The following is a 23,174-nucleotide window of genomic DNA, read 5'->3' on the forward strand; positions in this document are numbered from 1 at the left end:
TGTAAATAGGAGGCAGAAATGCAAGACCCTATCTGAAAAATAACTAAAGCAGAACAGGTTGAGGGTGTGGCTCAAGTGGTAGAGCACCTGCCTACCACACATGAGGCCCTGGGTTCAAACTCCAGTACTGTGTCCTCCCAAAAAATTAGGGGAGTTGTTGGTAGGGGATTGCTAGAAGGCGTAGTGGGATCTCTATTTGGGGTTACTGTTTAGATGAGAAATTTTCAGGGGATCTTGAGCAGGGCTGTTAGTTTGGGATCCCTGGTGGGTTATTAGGAAATCCACCAACAGTGGAATTACTGATTGGGGCCCTTCACTGGGGTGGGGCATAAATGGGCTCAGCTAAGGGCGTTCATTGTTGGAGGATCCCTAGTTGTAGGAACCATTGGCTAGGGGCCACTGGAAGGGCCCATTATAATTAGTTCTCATTGTTGGGGGGATGTCACTGGTTGGGAAGATCACTGGATGGAAGAGTATCTGGTTGGAGGCATTGGTGGCAATCCTTGATGGGGATTGGGCTTGCTTGTGGGTCACCAGTTGCAGAAACACTTAGGTCCATTGCTGTGTGTAGGTTATGGGGTAGAGGTCTTGGTGTGGGTCCTTGGTCGAGGATCCCTCCCTGCTTGTACTACAAACTAGTTCCAGATCCTCCTGGCTCAGAATATGAAGATGAGAGATAACAGGCTTCACCCCAGCCCCTTCCTCAGCCTTGCCCCTCAGCTGGGTCCCCACCGTTCTCTTCCTGTGCCTTGACCCACTTCTGCAGCTGTCCAGGCCAGATGGAGCTGACTTTCTTTGTGGCCTGGCTGGCTGACAGCTGAGCTCTGCCTTGGGACAGCATATGTGGGATAGTCTTTGGGAGTCTGGCCCTGAATGCTGGACCTTGACCCTGACCTTGGGCTCTGGAGGCAGCCCAGCTCTGCCTTCCTCCTCTATACAGGATGGCTGGTCAGCCACCAGGGGAGCACACCTTTGCTGCCATCGCCTTGACTTTCTTTGCAACATCCTCCTTTGTCCCACTCCCCAGCCTGAGGCGAGGCCTGGCTCCTCCTTTACCCCTGTTTTGTCTTGATTGCCTGGCCTGACCCCAGACTGATACTCACCCCATGCCTGCTGCAGACCTCCACTGACGTCTCCAAGACCGAGATGCCAATTCCAAATGTGCCCCTGACTCCCACGCCTTTGGTTGTCACTGCCACGGTGACTATTGGCCACAATGTGACTGTCCTACAGGTCAGTGGAAAGTGGATGGTGCTGGAAAGGGGAGGCTCCTGGGTGGCGGTGGTGGTGACAGATAAGAAGGGCAGAGGCAAACCTTGACTGCTCCAGTATCCTCAGGAGGAGAGGGACCCTGGCAGTGAAATGGAGCTGAGGACCTCGGAGACCGAAGCAATTGAAGAAGACGGAGAAGGGGCAGATCCTATGGGCCCTGAATTCCGGGCAGCAGAACAACCTTTTGAGACTGAGTTCCAGGTCTTTCCTGTGAGTGTGGGGGCTAGGAAGGGACTCCTATGGGGACCACACGAGGACACATTCTCTCTCTAGACTCTATCTGCCTCAACGTCTTTGTAGCACACCAGTGCAGCCAACAGCGCTTACTGAGTGAAAGGCCGTGCTAACAAATGGCTCTGTGGGTAAGGTGATGCAACCGGCTTTTAGTAAACCAGGATGAGAAGCCACTTGACCTTGGAATGGGATCTCACTCCAAACTCTGGAAGCTGCCAAACTGTACATGGACAGCAGGGGGAGCCAGAGAGGCATCAGGGAAACCTGTAGTCTAAGCAAGAGATGCCAACTGGGGACTCCCTCCATTTTGGTCTTGCTGCTAGAGGTGGAGAAAGGTGTGTGGTAGGACCATTGAGTAAAATGGGTTCTCTAGCCTTGTGACAGAGGACCAGGTGGAAAGCCAAGGGTCTTGGGCCAGGCGCAGTGGCTCATGCCTGTAATCCCAGTTGCTTGTGAGGTAGAGATCAAGAGGGCAAAGAGTTAGTAAGACCCCACCTCAACAAACAAACCAGGCTTGTAATCCCAGCTATGAAAGAGGCGTGGGTAGGATCACGGTGTCAGGCTGGTACCAGACAAAAACAAGAGACCCTATCTGAAAAATAACTAAAACAAATAAGGACTCGGGGCGGGGAGGTGAGGCCCTGAGTTCAAACCCAGAAATACCACCCCACCCAAAACAGATGCTGGGCATCGGTGACTCATGCCTGCAATCTTAGCTACTTGGGAGGCTGAGATTGGGAGGATGAAGATTTGAGGCCACTCCAAGCAAGGAGTTCTCAAGACCCCATCTCAAGCAATAGTTGGGCACAGTGGTGCATGCCTGCCACCCCAAGCTACACAGGATTGGGAAAATTGCAGTTTCAGGTCAGCCTGGATAAAAACGTTTGTGAGACCCCATCCCAATGGAAAAAAGCTGGTTGTGGTGGCATGCATCTGTCATCCTAGCTAACAGTCAGAAGCTTAAATAGGAGGATCTCAGTCCAGCCCAGCCTGAGATAAGAGCAAGACCCCATCCCCAAAATACCCAAAACATAAAAGGGCTGGTGGACTGGCTCAAGTGGTAGAGCACTTGCCTAACAAATGTGAGGCCCTGAGTTCAAACCCCAATACCTCCAGGCACCAGTGGCTCACGCCTGTAAGCCTAGCTACTCAGGAGGCAGAGATCAGGAGGATCACGATTTGAGGCCAGTCCAAATGGCCTCAAAACCCTTTGTGAAGGGTGTTTTCCAAAAAACCCTCTTGAAAAAAACCTTCACAAAAAAGGGCTGGTGAAGTGGCTCAAGGTGTAGCCCTGCAAAAAAAAAGAGAGAGAGAGAGTTGTAACTAACTGTGACTGCGTAATCTGGGCTAAGCATTGTGTTAGGTGCGCCATCTTCACAGGGATGTACCATTGTCACTCAGTCACTTCATAGGGGACACTGTTACTTGCTACTGGCCATGGGCTTTTCTCAACATCGCTCAGCTGGTGAGAGGCAGAGCCAGGACAGGGAGCTTTGGGGACTCCTGAATGTGTATTGACTGAAGAAAGGACTGGAAGCAGAGCTGGGAGGGTCGATCCTATGTGTGTAGGAGGGGGCTCGGTGGCTCGGGGGCTCACTTCTCTTTTCTTCCCACTCCCGGTCCCCAGGGCGTTGGAGAAAAGGGAGCCAAAGGAGAACCAGCCGTGATAGAACAGGTGAGGGGCTGGGGCTGTGGGGGGTTTGAGGGGTTTCGCTAGAACAGGAGTAGCACCCATTTCTCTTTTCAGGGACAGCAGTTTGAGGGGCCTCCAGGACCCCCAGGACTCAGAGTGAGTACTGGCCGCATTCCACTCTTCCTATCTTTCTATTCTCTCTCTCTCTCTCTCTTTTGAGACAGAGTTTGGCTCTGTAGCCCAGACTGGCCTCAAATTCAAGATCCTTCTGCCTTGGCTTCCTGAGTGCTGGAATTACAGGCACGCTCCATCACACCTGGTTCCATTTTTCTTTTTTAGTTGGGGTGCGTTTAAGCCCTTGGGGTGAGGAGTTGGGGCGTAATGTTGCCTGGTCATGTGGAGACCATTGAATATTTGATGGCCAAAAGATGAGGTGAAAACAGGGCTGAGCTGTGAAATTGGGGTTCATACAGGGTTGAGGTGGGGCAGAAACCGGCTGACAGGTAGGGCAGGAAAGTCAGCTTGGAGTCAGGGTCAGAGGTAGGTTGGACATCAGTGTGGCTTAAATTTTGCATTTCCTGTAACGTTTTGTTTCTCTGTCCCCTACAGGGGGTGGTTGGTCCCTCAGGCCCTCCTGGCCCCCCAGGATTCCCTGGGGACCGTGGTCTACCGGTAAGAGACTCCCCTGGGTACGGGTCCCTTTTCAGGCTGGGAGCATGAAGGGCTGAACATGGGGCTGAGGGGACAGGACTGGGAAACATGCCCTGGCTGGTATTGACTTCTTTTGCTGATCCGTGAACAATCTTTGTGGTCTCTCTTCTGTCTTTGGGGGCCTATCCCCCACTTTTCCCCCTATACCTATCTATGTATCTGTTACCACCTGTCTTTCATCTCTATATTTCTCTCTATGTCTCTGTCTCTCCCTGGTCTCCCTGTTCTCTCTCTCTCTCTCTTTTCCTGCCTCCATCTCTTTGTCTTCATCCACCTCTGTCTTCTTTGTCTCTTAATCTGTCTCTCCGTCCCTCTTCCTGTCTCCATCTCTCTGCCTCTATCCCTTGCTGTGTCTTTCCCCTCTCCTCCCTTCTTCCATCTCTCTCTTGTTCCCTCTCTCAGGGCCCCGCTGGCCTCCCAGGAATCCCTGGCATTGATGGAGTGCGGGGCCCCCCAGGCACCGTCATCATGATGCCGGTAAGAAGGAGATACAGTGGCACAGCCTTGGGGACTGGAGTCCTGACCAGGGAGGGGGCTGTCCTTGGAGCTGTCCTCACCTCTGCTTTCTCCTTAGTTCCAGCTTGCTAGCAGTTCCCTCAAAGGACCTCCAGTCTCCTTCCAGCAGGCCCAGGCTCAGGCAGTGCTACAACAGGCACAGGTGAGTGGGTTGGGGGGCAGTGTTCATGTGAGAGGTGACAGAAATGAGGGCTAGTGAAAGGACAGGAGTCACGGGGAACATCTGTCTCCTAAAGATGCCTATCTTGGATTTCTCTTGCTATAACAAAATACCTGAGACTGGATAGCTTATACAAAATACAGGTTTATTTGGTGTATGGTTCAGGAGGCTGGGAAGTCCAAGAGCTTGGTGCTGCCACCTGGTGGTGGCCTTCTTACCTCATCATACCACAGCAGAGTGGGGTCTGTAGGTGTCATTAGTGGGATCACAGCACTGAGGGCAGGGAGTGGATGGCCAAGGAATAGCAAGCCAGAGCAAATGTGCAAGAAAGCCACTAATCTCATCGCAGGGGGTCCCACCCTCATGACCTCATGTAATCCCAATCACCTCCCAAACAACCCCACCTCCAAACTCCACTGACATGAATTGGTGATCAAATTTCCAACACATGCATTTTTGGGGGTTGGGACACTGTCAAACCATAGCAGCGCCTGTGTGTGTGTGTGTGTTGGGGGGCTGTCAGGACTCTTAGGGCAGACTTGAGGCTCTGTTCCTCTCTTTGCAGCTTTCAATGAAAGGTCCCCCTGGCCCCGTGGGGCTCACCGGACGCCCAGGTCCTGTGGTAAGGAGTGTGCAGAGAGGAGGGGACACATCTACGGACAGGGGTCACACCCTTCTAACCATGTCCCCCGTCTCTCCTCCGCCAAGGGTCTCCCTGGATATCCAGGTCTGAAAGGAGACATAGGAGAAGTGGGGCCACAGGTGAGATTGTGGGGTTGGGACAGGATTGGATGGGAAGGGTCACCCCCCAAAACCTTTCTGGATGCAGAAGATGTCAAAGGAGCCAAGGACACCCTTGCAATTCTCGCCCTTCCTATGGAATGACGTAAAATAAGTCCTTTATTCTTCCTTCTTTCCGTCTCCTTTCTTTCTTTTCTAGGGTCCCCGAGGACTACAGGGTCCTCCTGGGCCCCCTGGCCGTGAGGGCAAGATGGTGAGTAAGTTGTCAGTCCCCAAGCCACTTCTTCTTCTTTTTTTTTTGGTGGTCAGGGCCTTCCTGAGCTCTGCTACTTGAACCACACACCCAGCCCTTTTTGCTTCAGTTTATTTTCCAAGTAGGGTCTTGCTTTTTGCTCAGGGTTGGCCTCAAATCTAAATTCTCCTGCCTTTGCCTCCCACGTAGCTGAGATGACAGGTGCACACTACTGTGCCCAGCTTATTAGTAGTTGAAATGGTGTCTCCCTAACTTTTTGCCTGGGCTGGCCTTGAACTCGATCCTCCTATCTCTGCCTCTGGAGTAGCTAGGATTACATTGTGAGTCACTATGCCTGGCCTGAAGATGGGAATCCTTAATCTGGGTGATGACGGTAACTTAGACTACAGTAAGAGATCTGGGGATAATGAATAATGGGTGGTTTTGAGAAGTTTTGGCAGGTGAAATTAGTACTCAAGAGAAGCCTCCTGCAAATGACTAATGAATTATACTAAATAGCCAGGTGCTGGTGCTTCACGCCTATAATCCTAGCTACTCAAGAGGCAGAGATCAGGAGGATCTCAGTTCAAAGCCTGCTAGGGAAAAATAGTTCATGAGACCCTATCTTGAAAAAACCCTTCTCAAAAAAGGGCTGGTGGAGTGGCTCAAGGCGAAGGCCCTGAGTTCAAATCCCAATACCACACAAAAAAAGCTTACTAAATATCTAGATGATATTAATGATAATGTAGTTGAGGAGGTCTTAATTTGGGGGAGGGACCAGGGGAAGTTTATCCTTGACCCTTGGTCTCACTTTCCTCATAGGGCCGCCCTGGAGCAGATGGGGCTCGGGGCCTCCCAGGAGACACAGGACCCAAGGTTGGTGATGGGGTCAGGACTGGGTGGGGGTGGGGACTGTGCAGGTCAAAGGTTCAAGGCTCAGCAGCTGTCTCTTTGGACAGGGTGACCGGGGCTTTGATGGTTTACCAGGGCTGCCTGGTGAGAAGGGCCAAAGGGTGAGTGTGTGACATCTTTTCCCCTCCCCATTCTCCTTCCCCATGTCACAGTCTCCTCTCCCTCAGTATCTGACTTCAACCCTGGTGTCTAAGTTCTCGCCCCCTCATACCCTATCTCCTTTCCTGGTGCGTGTGGGGGTCACTGCCACCTGTACTATTCCCCTCCCATCTCCCCTCTGTTCCCCGATCCAGGGTGACTTTGGCCACGTGGGGCAACCTGGCCCCCCAGGAGAGGACGGTGAGAAGGTAAGTTTGGAGATGAGCTGAGAGCTAATTTGGAAGCAGAGAAGTCTGGGTGTCTGTCAGCAAGGAGGAGCGAATTCAGGGGCTGAGTGAGGGGTGAGGCTCAGCAGGATGTCTGAGGAGGGGGGTCTCAAAAAGCCAGTTTGCAAGCCAAATGCTGGCTTTGGGGTTAGGGAATCAGACTTGGAATTGCAAGTGTGGGATTGGGGGCCCATGCACTTGGTCTGCAGGATCCTGGGACCTTGGTCTAACTCTGAGATCCCCTAACCTAGGTGAGGGGAGATGGCCCTTCAGGGGTGGTACTCCCCCTCTTCAAATAATGATACCTTCCCACAGGGAGCAGAGGGACCTCCAGGGCCCACTGGCCAGGCTGGGGAGCCGGTGAGCATCAACCCCCTTGCTTGTTGTTGGAGACAGGGTGGGGACTCTTGGGTCCCTGGAGCTCCCAGGGCCACAAGAAGGGGTGCTGGGATAATGATTCTGCTCCTTTGCAGGGTCCCCGAGGTTTGATTGGCCCCAGAGGCTCCCCTGGCCCCCTGGGACGCCCGGTAAGGATGTCACAGACTCTCTGACTCCTTTTCTGTCTTTTTCTCACCTGTCTCCCCTTCGCATGTCCACTTTGGTTGTGTGGTATCTCTGTCTGTCACCTTTGTGCCTGTGCCTCTCAGGCCCTTGGCTGACCCCAGTCCTGGTCTTACATCTTCTTTACCCGCAGGGTGTCACTGGAAGTGATGGGCCACCAGGTGCCAAAGGCAACGTGGTATGTGACTTTTCCTCTGATCCTTGGTCCTTCTGACACTCTGAGCCCATGATCGGTCATATCCCTGTCCACGCCTGTGACCCTTCGTGTCAGCCTTACTGATCGCGGCACCAGCTTCACTGAACCCCCACTTTCCCTACAGGGTCCCCAAGGAGAACCAGGTCCGCCAGGACAGCAGGGAAACCACGGGTCCCAGGTTTGGTCTTTCTCAATAATGGGGGGCAGGGGTCAGCTGAGACCTTAGACCCCTCCGTGGCTCCCCAGTCTTCACACTCATCATTCCATTTTCTTGTCCCCCCTCACCCTCTTTTTATGTCCTCAGGGAATCCCCGGTCCCCAGGGACCCATTGGCACACCTGGGGAAAAGGTGAGTGGCCGTTCTACCCATCACCACTGCCCCATGTCACATCCTACGACTCTGTCTACAGGAAGAGCTTTGTCCCAGGGGCTGGGGATGAATTCCTACATCCCCTATGCCAGCCCTGAATGACAAAGTGTCCTTGTCTGGGAAGGCTTTCAGAGAGAAACCAAAACCTACCCAGGCTAGACCACAGAAGGGGACATTGTCAAGATAAAGAAAGACGCACAGAGCCTCTCAGAGAAGGATTTCTGAGATCCCTGGGCAGGAGAGCCTGTTCTCTGGGGCCAGTGGCCTCCCCTTTGTTCCTCTGGACATCTGTATCCGATTCCCTTGGCAGACTTCTTTCTGCACACAACTTACTTTGTCCTCATCCCTCGCCAGCTGCTGGGTTACCATTTCTGGCCCCTGATCCCTGTGACCTTACATCATGACCTTCAATCTGTACCCAAAGCCATCCAAGGGACCAAGGTTTCTATCTCTTACTGCTAAAATTCCTGAAGGAAGCTGATTGGCTGAGCTGGGCCAAGGTGTCCTCCTTTGGACCTGGGAAAGTCTTGCAGGACATAGGGTCACTTCATGTCTGACAAGTCTGAAGATGAACCTGTGGGTGGGAGGCACATTTATTTATTTATTAAAATTTTTTTTTTATTGTTTTATTATTCATATGTGCATACAAGGCTTGGGTCATTTCTCCCCCCTGCCCCCAACCCCTCCCTTACCCCCCACTCCACCCCTCCCTTACCCCCCTCTCCCCCCACCCCTCAATACCCAGCAGAAACTATTTTGCCCTTATCTCTAATTTTGTTGTAGAGAGAGTATAAGCCATAATAGGAAGGAACAAGGGGTTTTGCTGGCTGAGATAAGGATAGCTATACAGGGCATTGACTCACATTGATTTCCTGTGCGTGGGTGTTACCTTCTAGGTTAATTCTTTTTGATCTAACCTTTTCTCTAGTACCTGTTCCCCTTTTCCTATTGGCCTCAGTTGCTTTTAAGGTATCTGGTTTAGTTTCTCTGCATTAAGGGCAGCAAATGCTATCTAGTTTTTTAGGTGTCTTACCTATCCTCACCCCTCCCTTGTGTGCTAAAGCTTTTATCATGTGCTCAAAGTCCAATCCCCTTGTTGTGTTTGCCCTTGATCTAATGTCCACATGTGAGGGAGAACATACGATTTTTGGTTTTTTGAGCCAGGCTAACCTCACTCAGAATGATGTTCTCCAATTCCATCCATTTACCAGCGAATGATAACATTTCGTTCTTCTTCATGGCTGCATAAAATTCCATTGTGTATAGATACCACATTTTCTTAATCCATTCGTCAGTGCTGGGGCATCTTGGCTGTTTCCATAACTTGGCTATTGTGAATAGTGCCGCAATAAACATGGGTGTGCAGGTGCCTCTGGAGTAACCTGTGTCACAGTCTTTTGGGTATATCCCCAAGAGTGGTGTTGCTGGATCAAATGGTAGACCAATGTCTAGCTTTTTAAGTAGACTGGGAGGCACATTTAAAGAAAGGGATGTGGCTGGCTGGGGAGCCACCCCCCAACCCTAACACATTTTTCATACTGCTGTTCTTTTGCAGTGCTGAGGATGCTAGGCAAGCGCTCTACCACTGAGCTACACCCCAGCCCCCCCACACTCATTTTATATCCCTTCTTTTGATTCTCCCAGAGGAGGAGGATTTCTGAGGCTCAGAGAGGGCAAGGGTTTTCCCAGGGTCACACAGCAAGTCTAGGCAGAACTGGAATAGCTTTCCTGGCCAGTGACTTGTTCCCTAGCTCTGACTCAGCTGTCTGTCTGGGTGGCACTGTCCAGCTCCTAGTGGAAATCCAGGGCCCTGAGACCCTCTGTGATTTTCCTTCAGGGCCCCCCTGGAAACCCAGGAATTCCAGGTCCCCCAGGAGCTGATGGTCCTCCGGTGAGTACCAGGGCTGTCACGAGGTGGGAGGTGAAGGGGGAGGATTGGGAATTCGGCTGGTGAATTTTGGTCTCTGATGATAAAAAGCATGTTTCTCCTTCAGGGCCACCCGGGCCATGAGGGTCCCACAGGAGAAAAAGGGGCCCAGGTGAGTGACCAGGAGGAGGAGGGTGGGTGGCAGGGCTGAGAGTCAGGGGCCAGAGAGGACAGCTACAAGGACATCAGGAATGTGGAGGGAGCAAAAAAGGATGACATTGACCTTCTCTTCCTCTCAGGGTTCACCAGGGGCGGCAGGCCCTCCAGGCTATCCTGGACCTCGGGGTGTCAAGGTAGGCAACACCTGGGGGCTTTTGGGCACCATTGGCTCAAGGAAGCAGTTCAAATAGAAACTTCTAAATGTGTAGAGAGGAATCAGTTGGCTGGGCCAGATGTAGTGGCAGTAAGGTTTGAGTGGGGGCAACAGTACAGTTGTCCCTGGTTACCCTCAGAGACACCAAAATCCACAGAGTCACAAGTCATTTATGTAAAGACATAGTATTTGCAAATAACCTACCCAATTATGTCTAGCTGCTTTAAATGCCTGCTACAATGTAAACACGTTAAGTACTTGTCCTGCTGTGTTGTTTAGGAATTAAGGACAAATCTATACATGTTCAATATAAATGCAATTTTTTCAGGGTTTTTTGGGCAGCACTGGGATTTGAACTCAGGACCTCCCACTTGCTAGGCAGGTGCTCTGCCACTTGAGCCATTCCACCAGCCCTTTTTGCTTTAGTTATCTTTGAGATAGCATCTTGCGTTTATACCCGGGCAGGCCTGGACCAAGATTCTATTTATGCTTTCCAAGTAGCTGGAATGACAGGTGCCACCATCACACCCAGATTTTTATTGACTGACATGGGATCTTTTAACTTTTTTTTTTTTTTTTTTTTTTTGCCCCAGCTGGCCTTGAACTGAGATCCTCCCAATCCCCACCTCTTGAGTAGCTAGGATTAGAAGTGTGAGCTGCCACACCTGGCCAGATGAAACTTTTTTTTTTTTTTAGTATTTTCCATCTGCATTTGTTTGAATCTGCAGACATGGGACCTGAGTGTATGCAGGGCTGACTGTATAGAGAAGTGTCTGTGTTTCTTGGGAGCTGAACAGCCAAGGGACAGCCTTACAGTGTAGTTGTCACCTTGACATTAAGGACAGCTGCATCCATTAAGACACTTTGCTATAAACACATGTGGCACATTGTAGTCAAGTGGAGGTTCTGTTATAACCCAAGCCTGCAGCCGTGTTATCTACAAGCACGATATGCTGAAATAAACCAAGAGCAAGCGCACTGTGGCTCAACAGAGAGACACTGTTCCAAGTTCAGGGTCACTGGCTTCATGTCCATATGGCCATGGAGGCCAGTTACACTGTACCCAAGAACAGGTACAGTTTACCTGTTGTCTAAAAACAGTGCAATGTAGCCAAAGCCAGCTTCTTGCACTTTGTATTATGGACAAGCTCAGAGTCACTATAATGAAGGAGGTTGCTGGATTCTATCTGGCCACCATGTCCCATGGGCACCCAAACTCAGAGGGACATGGTGGCCAGGCACAGTTACACAGACAGTAGTAGTTCCTTTACCTGCAGTTTCACTTTCTGAGACACCCATTACCCAGAGTAAAACACCAGTCTGAAAATATTGAATGGAAATTTCCAGAGATAAACAATTCATGAGGTTTTTTGGGGTTTTTTTGATGGTACTGGTGTTTGAACTCAGGGCCTCATGCTTGCTAGGCAGGTGCTCTACCACTTAAGTCATTTGGCCAGCCCCAGTATATGAATTTTAAATTATACATAATTCTGAGCAGTGTGATGAAATCTCATGCCATTCTGCTCCATCCTGCCTGGTGAAATATCCTTTTGTCCAGAGTATCCACCCTGTATATGCTACCTCCCTGTTAGTCACTTGGTGGTTGTCTTGGTTATCAGATCAACTTAATACTTACTTAATAATGGCACTCTGGAGTGCAAGAGGAGTGATGTTGGAAAATTAGATATGCCAAAGAGAAGCTTTGAAGTGCTTCCTTCAAGTGAAAAGGTAAAAAATACAATTAGGTATTTTGGGCCAAAATACTTAATACCTATAAGTGTGGCATGCTTCTTATAATCCCAGCATTTAGGAGGTTGAGTAAGGAGGATTGTGAGTTTTGAGGCCAGCCTGGGCTCAAAAAGAAAGAGGATACAAAAAGAGACCCTGTCTCAAAAAATGAGAGAGAAAGAGAGAGAGAGAGAAAGAGAGAGAGAGATTTTGGCAGAAAGGGAGACTACATTCACATAACTTTTTAAACAGTATAATTCTATTTTATTATTACTTATTATTGTTCATCCCTGTCTCATTTATAAGTCAGTCTTTACCATAGGTAGGTATAAAGAAGAATAATACTATATACAGGTGACTTCAAGCACCCATTAGGGATTCTTGGCATGTGGCTCCTGCAGACAAGGGAGGACCACGATCTTGTAGCTGGATCTTGTTACATTGTAGCTGAGAAAAGAAGACAACTGTAGCCGAGCTTAGTTACATTGTGGTTGAGTAAGTTACCTTAGGCACAACCCTCATGCTGTTTGGAAACACATCGTCACACTGTATCCAAGTGCAAGCTCATGTAGTCAAATGCAATGTTCAGTTTGGTGTGAGGAGGAAGTCCAGGCTTGCCCCAACAGCCTCTTTGTCACCAGGCAGAGTCTCCTTGCAGCTAGCACAGTGGGGAACATTCCTCTCCCTTCCTAATGAATCTGGGATGTCCTTTTTCCTTCTCTTGTCAGAAGGAACCGTGGACACAGTGTCCCTGGGAAACAGGACTCCATTACTTGGAAATTTGGCCTTCCCTGCTCACCCCACACAAATGACCTTGGCAGGCTGTCAGAGGTGGGGGAGGGGAGACAGCCCCCACAAATCTCAGTAATGTGCGCTGGGGGCAGTCATTTCCTCCCACGCTGTCCCCACCCCACTCAGCTCCAGTGTCCTCTTGGGACCATTCTGGCTGTTTGGGAGCAAAAGACTGAGTCTGGAACCCTCTTAAGCAGGGAAGGAGGCTGAGAGCATTCTTTTATTTTTCAGGGTACCTCTGGCAACCGGGGCCTCCAAGGAGAGAAAGGCGAGACGGTGAGAAGAAAGAGGATATGTTGGAGGGCGGGAGTCCCTGTCACCACGGGGCCCTGACTGTGTCCCTTTGCGGAAGCCTGACTTCTATCCCCTTCTCTCTCTTATCCAGGGAGAAGATGGTTTCCCTGGCTTCAAGGGTGATGGGGGACTGAAAGGCGATCGGGTAAGATGAGATCTTGATGAAGGCTTGTGTGGGTCTGGGGGGCTCAGGGAAGATGAGAGGGGCAAAGATGGGGGCTCAGGGGAGCAATAAGTACAAATGACTGCTATCAAGTCCTTTTCTTTCTATTCCAGGGGCAACCAGGACCCCCAGGTCCCCGAGGAGAGGATGGTCCTGAGGGGCCAAAGGGGCCTGAGGGGCTGGTGGGCGAGGAGGGTCCCCCAGGAGCAGCTGGGGAAAAGGTGACTAAACTGTGCTCACCTCCTACCTTTCCCTTCTGACCTCCAGGTTGCCTGGTTTGACCTTTGTCTCATAATCTCTCTGTAGGGCAAGCTTGGGGTGCCAGGTCTCCCAGGTTACCCAGGCCGCCCTGGACCTAAGGTAAGAAGCCTGGGATCTGGAGGTGGGCAGGAGCAGGGAGAGAAACTAATATCTGGGGGGGTCCATGCTCTGGTCTGAGGGGTGAGCTGTCCACCCCCGGGGTCAGTGAAGAATGTAAAATATTAGCTTTGACCTCTGATGGACTTGAGCTCCAAACCAATCCTTCCCAGCTATGTAACCTTGAGCAGCCTCTTAGCCCATTTTCTCAGCCTCAGAATGGAGATCACCAGTACTACCTGCCTTATTAGTTTGGTGATGGTGGTGATGATAAAATTGTTCTATCCTTATTTGGTGTGACTGAGGCTGCTCCATCAAAACCAAGTTAGTGAAGAGGGATGTATTAGTCTGTTTTCTGTTGGTGTAATGAAACACTTGGGGCTTGGTACTTTATAAAGTGAAGAGGTTAGTTTAGCTCACAGTTTTTGGAGACTGACAGTCCAGTATTAGTTTGCCCTTTGATTCAGCTTCTAGCACCTGCTTGCACCCCCATCTTGGTAGATGACATTGTGGCAGGAGCACGTGTGAGAGGGAAGACAGGGAGTAGAGAGAGGGGAGGGGCCAACCTTGCATTTTATAACATCCTGTCATTGTAACTAGCTGGGGTCCTAGGAGAGCTACATTAATCCCTTTCCATCAGTCCCAATGACCTAAAGACCTCCCACTAGGCCCCGCCTCTTTTTCTTTTTCTTTTTTTGGTTGTCCTGGGATTTGAACTTTGGGCTTCAGGCTTGCACAGCAGGTACCTGCTCTACCATTTGAGCCACGCCTCCAGTCCTAGGCCCCACCTCTTAAAGGTCCCACTACATCAATCCTGCTGCACTGAGAACCAAGAGTCTATCACATGGACCCTTGGGGAACAACCCACGTCAAAATCAAAACAAGAGAGAACCATAAAAAATACAGATCTTACTTATCTTGAATCAGTTATAGCATCACTGAAATGTACTTACACAGAAATATATTTACTGAAGTCCCGCATCTCTTTGCCAATGGTTTGATGGAAGAGGTGACCTGTGGGATTTATGTTTCTGCCTAGTACACCCATATACATCGTGGGTAATTTGTCATCTCTGTTTATATGTAAAGTAGTTCAGGACCTTAAAGATACTTGGGAATGAATTTAAGGACAGAATTCTTCCAGAGCTCCATAGTTTTGCTGTTTTGAGCTAATGTTGGTATCTTGCCGATACCTAATTCCACTACAGCTTCTTATTTTTTATTTTACTACTCATTTATTTATATTTTTGGCAGCTCTGGGGCTTGAACTCAGGACCTCACGCTTGCTAGGCAGGCCCTCTACCACTTGAGCCACTCCACCAGCCCTTTTTTGTAAAGGGTTTTTCAAGATAGGGTCTCATGAACTATTTGCCTGGGCTGACTTCGAATCACAAACCTCCTGATGTCTGCCTCCTGGGTAGCTAGGATTACAGGCATGAGCCACTGATGCCTGACTTGACTGCAGCTTTTTAAAAATGGCTTTCTTTTAGACTGAGTCCTTTCCATACAATTTAGTTTGGATAGCCGTCTTTCTTTTCCTATCTATATTTCATCAGTTCTTATAAATTTTCATGAAGTCACATGACCCCAATGGCACGGATAAAGGACACAAACAGGTTTGGAAGAAACTCAAGGCACTGTCGCTAAGTATAGCTCCATTTACATAGCAGATGTCCGTGGGAGTTTGAGAGACGCTCCTTGGGAGAGGCCAGTCAGGGCATACTGGACATTGAGCAATGCGTTTTACGACAGTCATGACCTTGGTTAAGTCAAGGTCAGTTTCAGTCATCATAAATTACAATAATGGGGCTGGGGAGGGGCTCAAGTGGTAGAGCCCTTGCCTAGCAAGTTCAAGGCCCTGGGTTCAATCCCAGTACCACCAAAAACAATACCAGGAGTGTGTTAATCAGCCTCATGTTACTTTTACTGACACAATTAACACAAAAGAGACTGCTTATTTGACTGATGGTTTTGGAGGTTCCAGTCCACAATTGAGGAGAAGGAGAGAGAGAGGGAGAGAGACCGAACTTCATCAATCCCCCTCAGGGCCATGCCCCACTAGGCCACACCTCTGTTTTCGTTTTTGTGGTACTGGGACTTGAACTCAGGGCCTTGCACTTGCCAGGCAGGCACTCTACCACTGAGCCACATCTCCAGCCAGGTTTGCTTTGGTTATTTTTTGAATAGGGTCTCACTGTTTATGCCCTGCTCAGGCTGGACTGTGACCCTCCTATTTATGTTTCCTGCTTAGCTGGGATGAGAGGTGCACACCACCGCACCCAGCTTTTATTGGCTGAGATGGGATTTCTCTTAACTTTTTGCCCAACCTGGCCTTGAACCAAGATCCTCCAGATCTCAGCCTCCCAAGTGACTAGGATTACAGGTGTGAGCCACACCCAGTTTAGACCCCACCTCTTAAAGGGCCATAGCACCTTCCAATAGCATCACCTTGGGGACCCAGCTTTTAACACATTGGAGATGCATCCAAATTATAGCAGGCAGCTAGAACTTCCTGAGCACTTGCTGTGTACCAAACAGCAGGTGAAGAACTTTCTATGACCCTACTGAATCCTCACCAGACCTTGCGAGGAAGGTATTGCTGACATCTCTGTGCTAAACAGACGTTAAACAAGCAAGAAACTGTATAAGCTCATTTCAATTTGAGTATTCTGAGAAACAACAAATAGCATAGGAAAGGCTGTTTTGTGATAGACTGAGGGTGACTTGGAGGGGCTGATGTTCAAGATGGTGGCACAAGGGCATCTCGATGAGGTCTGAGTGAGCAGCTGGCCATGTGGAGACCTGGGAGAAGAGCCTTTTGGGCAAAGGGAACAGCCAGTGCAAAGGTCCTGGGGCAGGAATGCTGTTGCCTCCATGGGGAGCCGTGAGGGCCAGTGTGGCTGGAGTGGAGTGAGAAGGGGAGAGAGGAGGCAGATGGCTGCTTTGGAGGAGGTTGGGGCTGGAGGGACTCAAGGAAGCCACTGAAAAGCCTGGTCACTGGCCTCTGATTCTCTCCACTCACTCAGGGGTCGATTGGATTTCCCGGGCCCCTGGGTCCATTAGGAGAGAAAGGAAAGCGGGTGAGTTGTGTGACCCGGGGAGAGGGAAGGGCTAGCCTGGGGGGGGGAACAGCATGCGTTTGAGCGTGATGGTGGGTGGGTGCTCGTGACTGTGTCTGTGCTTGGAAAGTCCTTGTGTGCAGCCACAATCCCGTGTGCCCTGCAGGGAGCCCACAAGTGATCACACCCGGGATTATCACGCACGGGCCTATGAACGCGTGTGCACATGTCTCGTATTCTCATGTAGCTCGAGCCGGCTCTGTGTGGTGCAGCCTGTGGCCTTGTGCGTGGACTTGCGTGCACCTTGCACGACCGTCACCCACGTGTGCATGCACCTAGGGTGTAGCATGATGCATTGTATTGCTCTGTGTTATAACTGGGCAAATGGGTTTTTTGAGGCCTTGTTCTTATAGGGTTCCATGCTCCACCTCCCAAGTAGCTGGGATTACAGGCATGCACCACCATGCCTGGCTTGGGTGTATGAGGTCTTTGTGTGGTTGTGAGCACAAAGGCATGTGTGTATCTGAAAGGCTTGTGAATAAATGTGTGGCAGACATCTTTTTGGGGATTCATCTGTGCATCTATCATGCTTTGCATCCTGACTTTGTTTTTTCTTGCTCCTATTTGCTTTTTAGGGGAAGGCAGGGCAACCAGGACAAGAAGGAGAGCGGGGACCACCAGTAAGAAAAGCTCCCACCTTGCTGGGTCTTGGGGGGGGGTCAGGGCTGGGAGAGGGGAGATGGTGGAGAGCGGAGGATGGGTGGGGCAGGGCTTGGGTTATGTCCCTGTCCCTGGTGAGGCAGGAGAGGGGTCCCAGAGGGAGGCATCTGGGCTTGGTGTCATCTCCTTGGCTCCTGCACCTCTCACTTGTGTTCTTTGCCTTTTGTGTGTGTGTGTGTGCAGGGCTCCCGTGGAGAGAGGGGGCAGCCGGGGGCCACAGGACAACCAGGCCCCAAGGTATGGGATGGGTGGATGAATGGAACCTCCCCAGGCAGCCTGTCTGTCACTCACCAGCCTCCCAGTCCTCCCCAGTTGAGTTTGTTCTGCAGCTTGAGTCTCATTTATTCCGTCCTAGGGCGACGTGGGGCAGGACGGGTCCATTGGGATTCCTGGAGAAAAGGTGACTGTGTGTGTGCGTGCGTGCAAGCGTGGGATTCTAAAGTCAGTCCTTGATCTGCCCCTTGCCAGTTGTGTGACCATGGGCAAGTCACTTAACCTCTCTGTGCTTGAATTTCCTCTGCTGTAAAATAGACTATAGTGGAGAATGGAATGACCTGTTTGTTGGACAGTGCTCAGTCCCATGTCTGGCATGCAGTAAGCACTCAATAGGTGCTAGCTTTTATTTATTTGTTTTGAGATAGGGTCTCACTATGTAGCTCAAGCTGGCCTTAAATTTTTTGATCTTCCTGCCTCAAACTCCAGAGTGCTGGGATTACAGGCGTGAACTACTGTGCCTGTGAGCTAGCTTTTTTTTTTTTTTTTTTGGAACTGAGTTTTCAACTCAGGGCTAAAGGTGTGAGCCACTGGAGCCTAGCTTTTGATGTCATTTTGTGGAGCACAAAATGGGGGGGGGGGACATGAAATAATGATTTTTTGTTCCATTTCAGGGCCTCTCTGGTCCACAAGGACCCCCAGGATTCCCTGGGCCAAAAGGCCCCCCTGTGAGTGAGGTCACCCTCTGATTGGGGGTCAGGTGGGAGGGGAAGCAAAGAGGGGGAGACTCTGTATCTACACCCCAACTCTCTCACACTTTGTCACCCAGGGTCCTCAGGGGAAAGACGGGATATCAGGGCACCCCGGACCAAGAGGAGAATTGGTAAGTGACCCTTTGACCTGTGACCCTGACTTCATTAGCTCCTCCCTCTGACACTTTCTTTTATCTTCCCAGGGCTTCCAAGGTCAGACAGGCCCACCTGGACCAGCTGGCGTTCTGGGTCCTCAGGTCAGAGTGGACCCCATGAACTCACTGTGGGGCCTTGGGGAGAGGTGGATCTCTGATGGACCCCCCAAGTCACCCCCACTCATGAGGCACTATCTTCCTCTCCAGGGAAAGACAGGAGACGCGGGGCCTCTGGGCGAGAGGGGACCCCCAGGCCCTCCTGGACCTCCTGGGGAACAGGGTCTTCCAGGTCTGGAAGGCAGAGAGGGGGCCAAGGTGAGCTGTGTCCCCATGGGAGAGCTTGGAGGAGCAGCCCCACACAGTCCCTTTGGTGGCCATCATGCCACCTCAGGACTTGGACTCCACCCTGTGGGGGAGGGGCCCAGAGTCATAGATTGGGGGTGGCGGAGACACCCCATCTCTGCAGCCTGACCTCCCTCTCTTGTACTTCTGCAGGGAGAACTAGGACCCCTTGGGCCTCTCGGGAAGGAGGGGCCACCTGGACCCAGGGGCTTCCCCGGTCCCCAAGGAGCCCCAGGGGACCCAGTGAGTATCTTTGGAGCCCCTCCTGGATGTGCCTGGCTGGTGGGTGGAAGGGAGAAGGAAGAGGGACTGGGTGGGGCCGCGCGATGGTACCATGGAGGTAACTGCACAAAAGAACAGTGGGAGGAGGAGCCCATGGGAGCCAGAACCCAAAGCCCAGGGCCCAGTCCTAGGAAGGGGCCAGGGACTGAGCACCTCAGAGTGAACACAGGACTTGGGGGCTTTCTTGGGGGTTTTTTGATTTTGAATCCTTTCCTCCCTCAGGGACCTGTTGGTTTGAAGGGTGATAAGGGCCCTCCTGGCCCTCTTGGAGCCAATGTAAGTGTAACCTCATCTGCTGAGTGGGGAGTGTGGTGGAGGGAACTTGGGGCATCCACGATAGAGCCTGTCATCTTTGGAGTCAGACAGGTCTGAGGCCACACTGAGTTTTGCCCCCCCATTGGCCGTGTAGTTGTATCACTCAGTGAGCCTCAGTTTCTTCATCTATAAAATAGCTGCTAGAAGACTTCCTCTCTCATATGCTCAGTGGCCTGATCCATCTGTATTTGTCTGTTTCATGTTACTATATTGAAACACCTGAGGCTGGATAACCTTATAAAGAAATAAAGTTTTATTTAGCTCATGGTTCTGGTCCAAGGTCAAAGGGCCATCCTTGAGGATGACCTGTATTGTTCACTTTAAAGTTGCTAATCTTTTTTGTTGTTGGTACTGAGGTTTGAACTCAGGGCCTCACACTTGCAAGGCAGGCATTCTATCACTTGAGACACTCACTCCTCCAGTCCTTTTTTGTGTTGTGTATTTTTTGAGATAAGATCTTACAACCTCGTTGCCCAGGCTGACTTCAAACTCCAATCCTCCAAATCCCTACTCCCAAGTAGCTAAGATTGTAGGTGTGAGCCACTGGCTTCCAGCAAGAAGAACAACTTAAATAGCCTAGTCAGGGAAGGCCTCCCTGAGAGGTCACATTTGAGCTGAGACCTGGAGGAGATGAGGACAGAACCCCGTGTAGATCAGGGGAGAGTGTTCCAGGCAGAAGGAACAGCATGTGCAAAGGCCCTGAGGCAGGACTGTGCTTGGAGTATTTGAGGGACAGCGAGGAGATCTGTGTGGCTGGGGCTGAGTGAGTGAGCAGGAAGACCAGGGTAAGAAGGTGATGGGCAGTAGGTGTGGGGTGTTGTGGGAGCCATGGAGGGCTGTGAACAGAGGAGGGATGAGTCCCAATTTGGTTGCTTGTGAGCACCTTCTGGCTCTTGTAGAGTTGGGAGCAGAGAAGACATGATGGTGTAGGTGAAACTCAGGGCCTGTCAACTTAAAAACTTTCCATAGCTAGGTGCCTGTGGCTTACTCCTATAATCCTAGCTACTTGGGAGGCTGAGATGGGGAGGATTGTGGTTTGAGGCCAGCCCAGGCAAATAGTCTGTGAGACCCCATCTCCAAAATAACCAGAACAAATTGGACTGGAGGTGTGGCTCAAGTGGTAGAGCTCCTGCTTTGAAAGTGCAAAGGTCTGAGTTCAAATGCCAATCCCACCAAAAACAACAAAACCTCCCCCAAAACCAAAAACCTCTCCATAAGTGAAAGCCATTATTAGTGTATTATTCTTAACCCCTACCCGTTTTCAGGGCTCCCCTGGTGAGCGGGGTCCTCTGGGCCCATCAGGTGGCATTGGGCTTCCTGGCCAAAGTGGAGGTCAAGGCCCTGTAGGTCCTGCAGGCGAGAAGGGGTCCCCGGTAAGTGTTTTCCCCCCATCCCTCAGCATCCTACAGACCCACTCATGTAGACCATTCCAGCCCTGACACCCCCTTTTCACTCCCCCCATCAGGGAGAGCGCGGAGCCCCTGGCTCCACTGGCAAAGATGGGATTCCAGGGCCACTGGGGCTTCAGGGACCCCCTGGAGCTGCTGGACCTTCTGGCGAGGAAGGGGACAAGGTGAGGGGCTCCCTAAGAGGCTGGGTCTAGGGAAGGAGTTCAGGGTGGCAGGGGCTGGGTCCTCCCTCACCTGTCTCCTCCACAGGGGGAAGTGGGTGCCCCCGGACACAAAGGGAGCAAAGGTGACAAGGGCGATGCGGTGAGTGGGGTCGCAGTGAGGAGTGGTCCTCAGGGGAGGAGAAAGGGGGCCGGGGATGTGGAGATGGGCGTGGGCTGCCTGTCTCGCTGAGCCTCGTGGCAAGACACTGAGTCTCTCTCTCACTTCTTATAAAGCCGCTAATGCCATCCTGGGGACCCCACCCTCGGGACCTCATGTAATCAATCAGATCTCAAAGGCTCCACCTCCCCCATGCAGCACTAGCAGCTCAAACTCCCTGGAGTTAAGGGGGCCACTGAGCCACCTGCAGACTGGGTAGTTGGGGCCCCAAGAGATCTGGAAAGACACCGGGGAACCTAGCACTCTGCTCCCCTCTGTTTTTCCTTGGTGGCTATGCTTCCATCTGCTTTCAAATCCCAGCTGTCCCCCATGAGGTCAGTGACAGCATTGCTGAGGCCACTCTGTCCCCATCAGTTGGTGTCTAGGAAGTCAGGCTTGGGCGTAGTAGCTGTCACTTCCTGGTGGGGGCAGTTTTTCTAATAATGGGGTGTGGGCAGGGAGGTATTGATGACTCCTGCCCCAATGTGGAACCTGAGGGAATTTTCTCTTCTCACTTCCTCCCCCCACTTCCTCTTTTCTTTTCTTGCTTTTGAGATGGGATCTCACTAAGTAGTCCAGGCTGGCCTAGAATTTGATCCTTCTGCCTCAGCCTTCCAAATTCTGAGCAGTGGGCGCCACCATGCCTGACAACTGAGGGGTTTTTTTTTTTTTTATTCTGTTTGTTTCCCTAGGGCCCACCTGGACCGACAGGAATACGGGGTCCTGTGGGACACCCAGGCCTCCCGGTGAGTCTCCCGCTTTGTGATGCTCCTTAGGTCCCCGATGGCAAGGGAGCGTGGTCCTCAGCAGGACTGAATCCCAACCTCAGTCTCAGGCTAACATCCACCATGAACTCAACTCCAGCCTCAACTCTGCTCGTGACTTTGACCTCAACCCCAACAGAAGCCTTATCTTCAACTCCTCTACTTTAGCAAACCCTAGCTGAGTGCTGCCCGTCACCCCAACCACAGCCTCACCCCCAGTGCTGAACCCAAATCTGAATTCGAACTTTGAATTTGACTCTAGCTTTGTCTTACTCAGCTTTCTGTTGCTATCACAAAATACCTGGGATCGGGTGACTTATAACTAACAGAGGTTTAGGGGCCAGGTGTAGCTCCATGGTAGAGCACTTGCTTAGCATGTGTGAGGCCCTGAGTTCCATCCCCAGCCCTGCACGCACACACGTACCCACGCACTCACGCACGCACGCATGCACACACTAGAAGTTTATTTGCTTCATGGTTCTGGAGGCTGGGAAGTCCCAGAGCTTGGCTCTGGTGTCTGGTGGGAGTTTCCAGCTGCTTTACAGCATGGTAGAGGGTGTCCTATGGAGAGATAGAGCATGGTGACAGCTCAGGTCTCTTCTGCTTCTTATAAAGCCAGTTATATTGTCACAGGGGCCCCACCCTTGTGACCTCATGTAGTTCTGATGACCTCCCCAAGGCCTCACCTCCACATTCATTAACACATGAATTTGGGGATTAAGTTTTCAACATGTGAACTTTTGGAAGACAGCAGATCCCAGTCTGAAACCTAACCCTAAAATCCATCTCAAACCCATGGGAACCCTGCTCATGACTCCATTCCTGAACTCACCCAACCCTTACCCCAATTCTGACCCTTGACCTTGACCCTAGCTCTAATCTTTGAATGGAACCCCAACTTTGTCTTGCCCATCTTCATCCTAGGGAGCAGATGGGGCTCAGGGACGCCCTGGACCCCCAGGCCTCTTCGGGCAAAAGGGAAATGAAGGCATCAGAGGCTTTGTGGGTGTAATTGGCCCCATAGGCCTGCAGGTAGGTGCTTAGGTCTGGGGGTGCTACCTGATTCCCCACACCCTGCACCCCAACCTTCTTGCTTCTTTGTTCCACAGGGGCTGCCAGGCCCTCCTGGAGAGAAAGGGGAAGTTGGAGACGTAGGGTCCATGGTATGCCAGACTCCCAGGGAAAGGTGGAGGGAGGGGCGGGCTGACCATCTAGGGGTTCATAGAGGACCCTGTCATTTTTAAGGCTCCTGTACACTTAAAGGTGTGTGTGGTTACTTCAGCCTTTAGGGGGGGATGAGGGTCACTGTATACTGTTCCGGTCCTC

The 23,174-nt window shown here is 51.2% G+C and overlaps 1 protein-coding gene across 3 annotated transcripts in view; it reads left to right on the forward strand.

Moving 5' to 3' along the window:
- The window catches only part of Col5a3 (collagen type V alpha 3 chain), a 39,922-nt gene that overhangs the window by 7,175 nt on the left and 9,573 nt on the right, over positions 1 to 23,174 (forward strand). The window contains exons 7-47 of one of the 3 annotated variants that reach the window (XM_020165831.2): positions 1,120 to 1,233; positions 1,330 to 1,482; positions 3,134 to 3,181; positions 3,254 to 3,295; positions 3,749 to 3,811; positions 4,253 to 4,327; positions 4,425 to 4,508; positions 5,092 to 5,148; positions 5,235 to 5,288; positions 5,467 to 5,520; positions 6,322 to 6,375; positions 6,459 to 6,512; positions 6,705 to 6,758; positions 7,092 to 7,136; positions 7,250 to 7,303; positions 7,471 to 7,515; positions 7,658 to 7,711; positions 7,838 to 7,882; positions 9,741 to 9,794; positions 9,898 to 9,942; positions 10,070 to 10,123; positions 12,895 to 12,939; positions 13,049 to 13,102; positions 13,234 to 13,341; positions 13,427 to 13,480; positions 16,504 to 16,557; positions 17,172 to 17,216; positions 17,440 to 17,493; positions 17,612 to 17,656; positions 18,144 to 18,197; positions 18,299 to 18,352; positions 18,425 to 18,478; positions 18,584 to 18,691; positions 18,872 to 18,961; positions 19,223 to 19,276; positions 20,581 to 20,688; positions 20,781 to 20,888; positions 20,974 to 21,027; positions 21,777 to 21,830; positions 22,773 to 22,880; positions 22,958 to 23,011. In XM_020165831.2, coding sequence (XP_020021420.2) covers positions 1,120 to 1,233; positions 1,330 to 1,482; positions 3,134 to 3,181; positions 3,254 to 3,295; positions 3,749 to 3,811; positions 4,253 to 4,327; positions 4,425 to 4,508; positions 5,092 to 5,148; positions 5,235 to 5,288; positions 5,467 to 5,520; positions 6,322 to 6,375; positions 6,459 to 6,512; positions 6,705 to 6,758; positions 7,092 to 7,136; positions 7,250 to 7,303; positions 7,471 to 7,515; positions 7,658 to 7,711; positions 7,838 to 7,882; positions 9,741 to 9,794; positions 9,898 to 9,942; positions 10,070 to 10,123; positions 12,895 to 12,939; positions 13,049 to 13,102; positions 13,234 to 13,341; positions 13,427 to 13,480; positions 16,504 to 16,557; positions 17,172 to 17,216; positions 17,440 to 17,493; positions 17,612 to 17,656; positions 18,144 to 18,197; positions 18,299 to 18,352; positions 18,425 to 18,478; positions 18,584 to 18,691; positions 18,872 to 18,961; positions 19,223 to 19,276; positions 20,581 to 20,688; positions 20,781 to 20,888; positions 20,974 to 21,027; positions 21,777 to 21,830; positions 22,773 to 22,880; positions 22,958 to 23,011 — 2,661 coding nt within the window. Of the gene's footprint in view, positions 1 to 1,119; positions 1,234 to 1,329; positions 1,483 to 2,157; positions 2,371 to 3,133; positions 3,182 to 3,253; positions 3,296 to 3,748; positions 3,812 to 4,252; positions 4,328 to 4,424; positions 4,509 to 5,091; positions 5,149 to 5,234; positions 5,289 to 5,466; positions 5,521 to 6,321; positions 6,376 to 6,458; positions 6,513 to 6,704; positions 6,759 to 7,091; positions 7,137 to 7,249; positions 7,304 to 7,470; positions 7,516 to 7,657; positions 7,712 to 7,837; positions 7,883 to 9,740; positions 9,795 to 9,897; positions 9,943 to 10,069; positions 10,124 to 12,894; positions 12,940 to 13,048; positions 13,103 to 13,233; positions 13,342 to 13,426; positions 13,481 to 16,503; positions 16,558 to 17,171; positions 17,217 to 17,439; positions 17,494 to 17,611; positions 17,657 to 18,143; positions 18,198 to 18,298; positions 18,353 to 18,424; positions 18,479 to 18,583; positions 18,692 to 18,871; positions 18,962 to 19,222; positions 19,277 to 20,580; positions 20,689 to 20,780; positions 20,889 to 20,973; positions 21,028 to 21,776; positions 21,831 to 22,772; positions 22,881 to 22,957; positions 23,012 to 23,174 lie in introns of those variants that run through there. The other 2 variants (XM_020165832.2, XM_074054109.1) reach the window with 2 other exon arrangements.

The sequence above is a fragment of the Castor canadensis genome, chromosome 14, assembly GCF_047511655.1.
Source record: "Castor canadensis chromosome 14, mCasCan1.hap1v2, whole genome shotgun sequence".
NCBI classification, from domain to species: domain Eukaryota; kingdom Metazoa; phylum Chordata; class Mammalia; order Rodentia; family Castoridae; genus Castor; species Castor canadensis.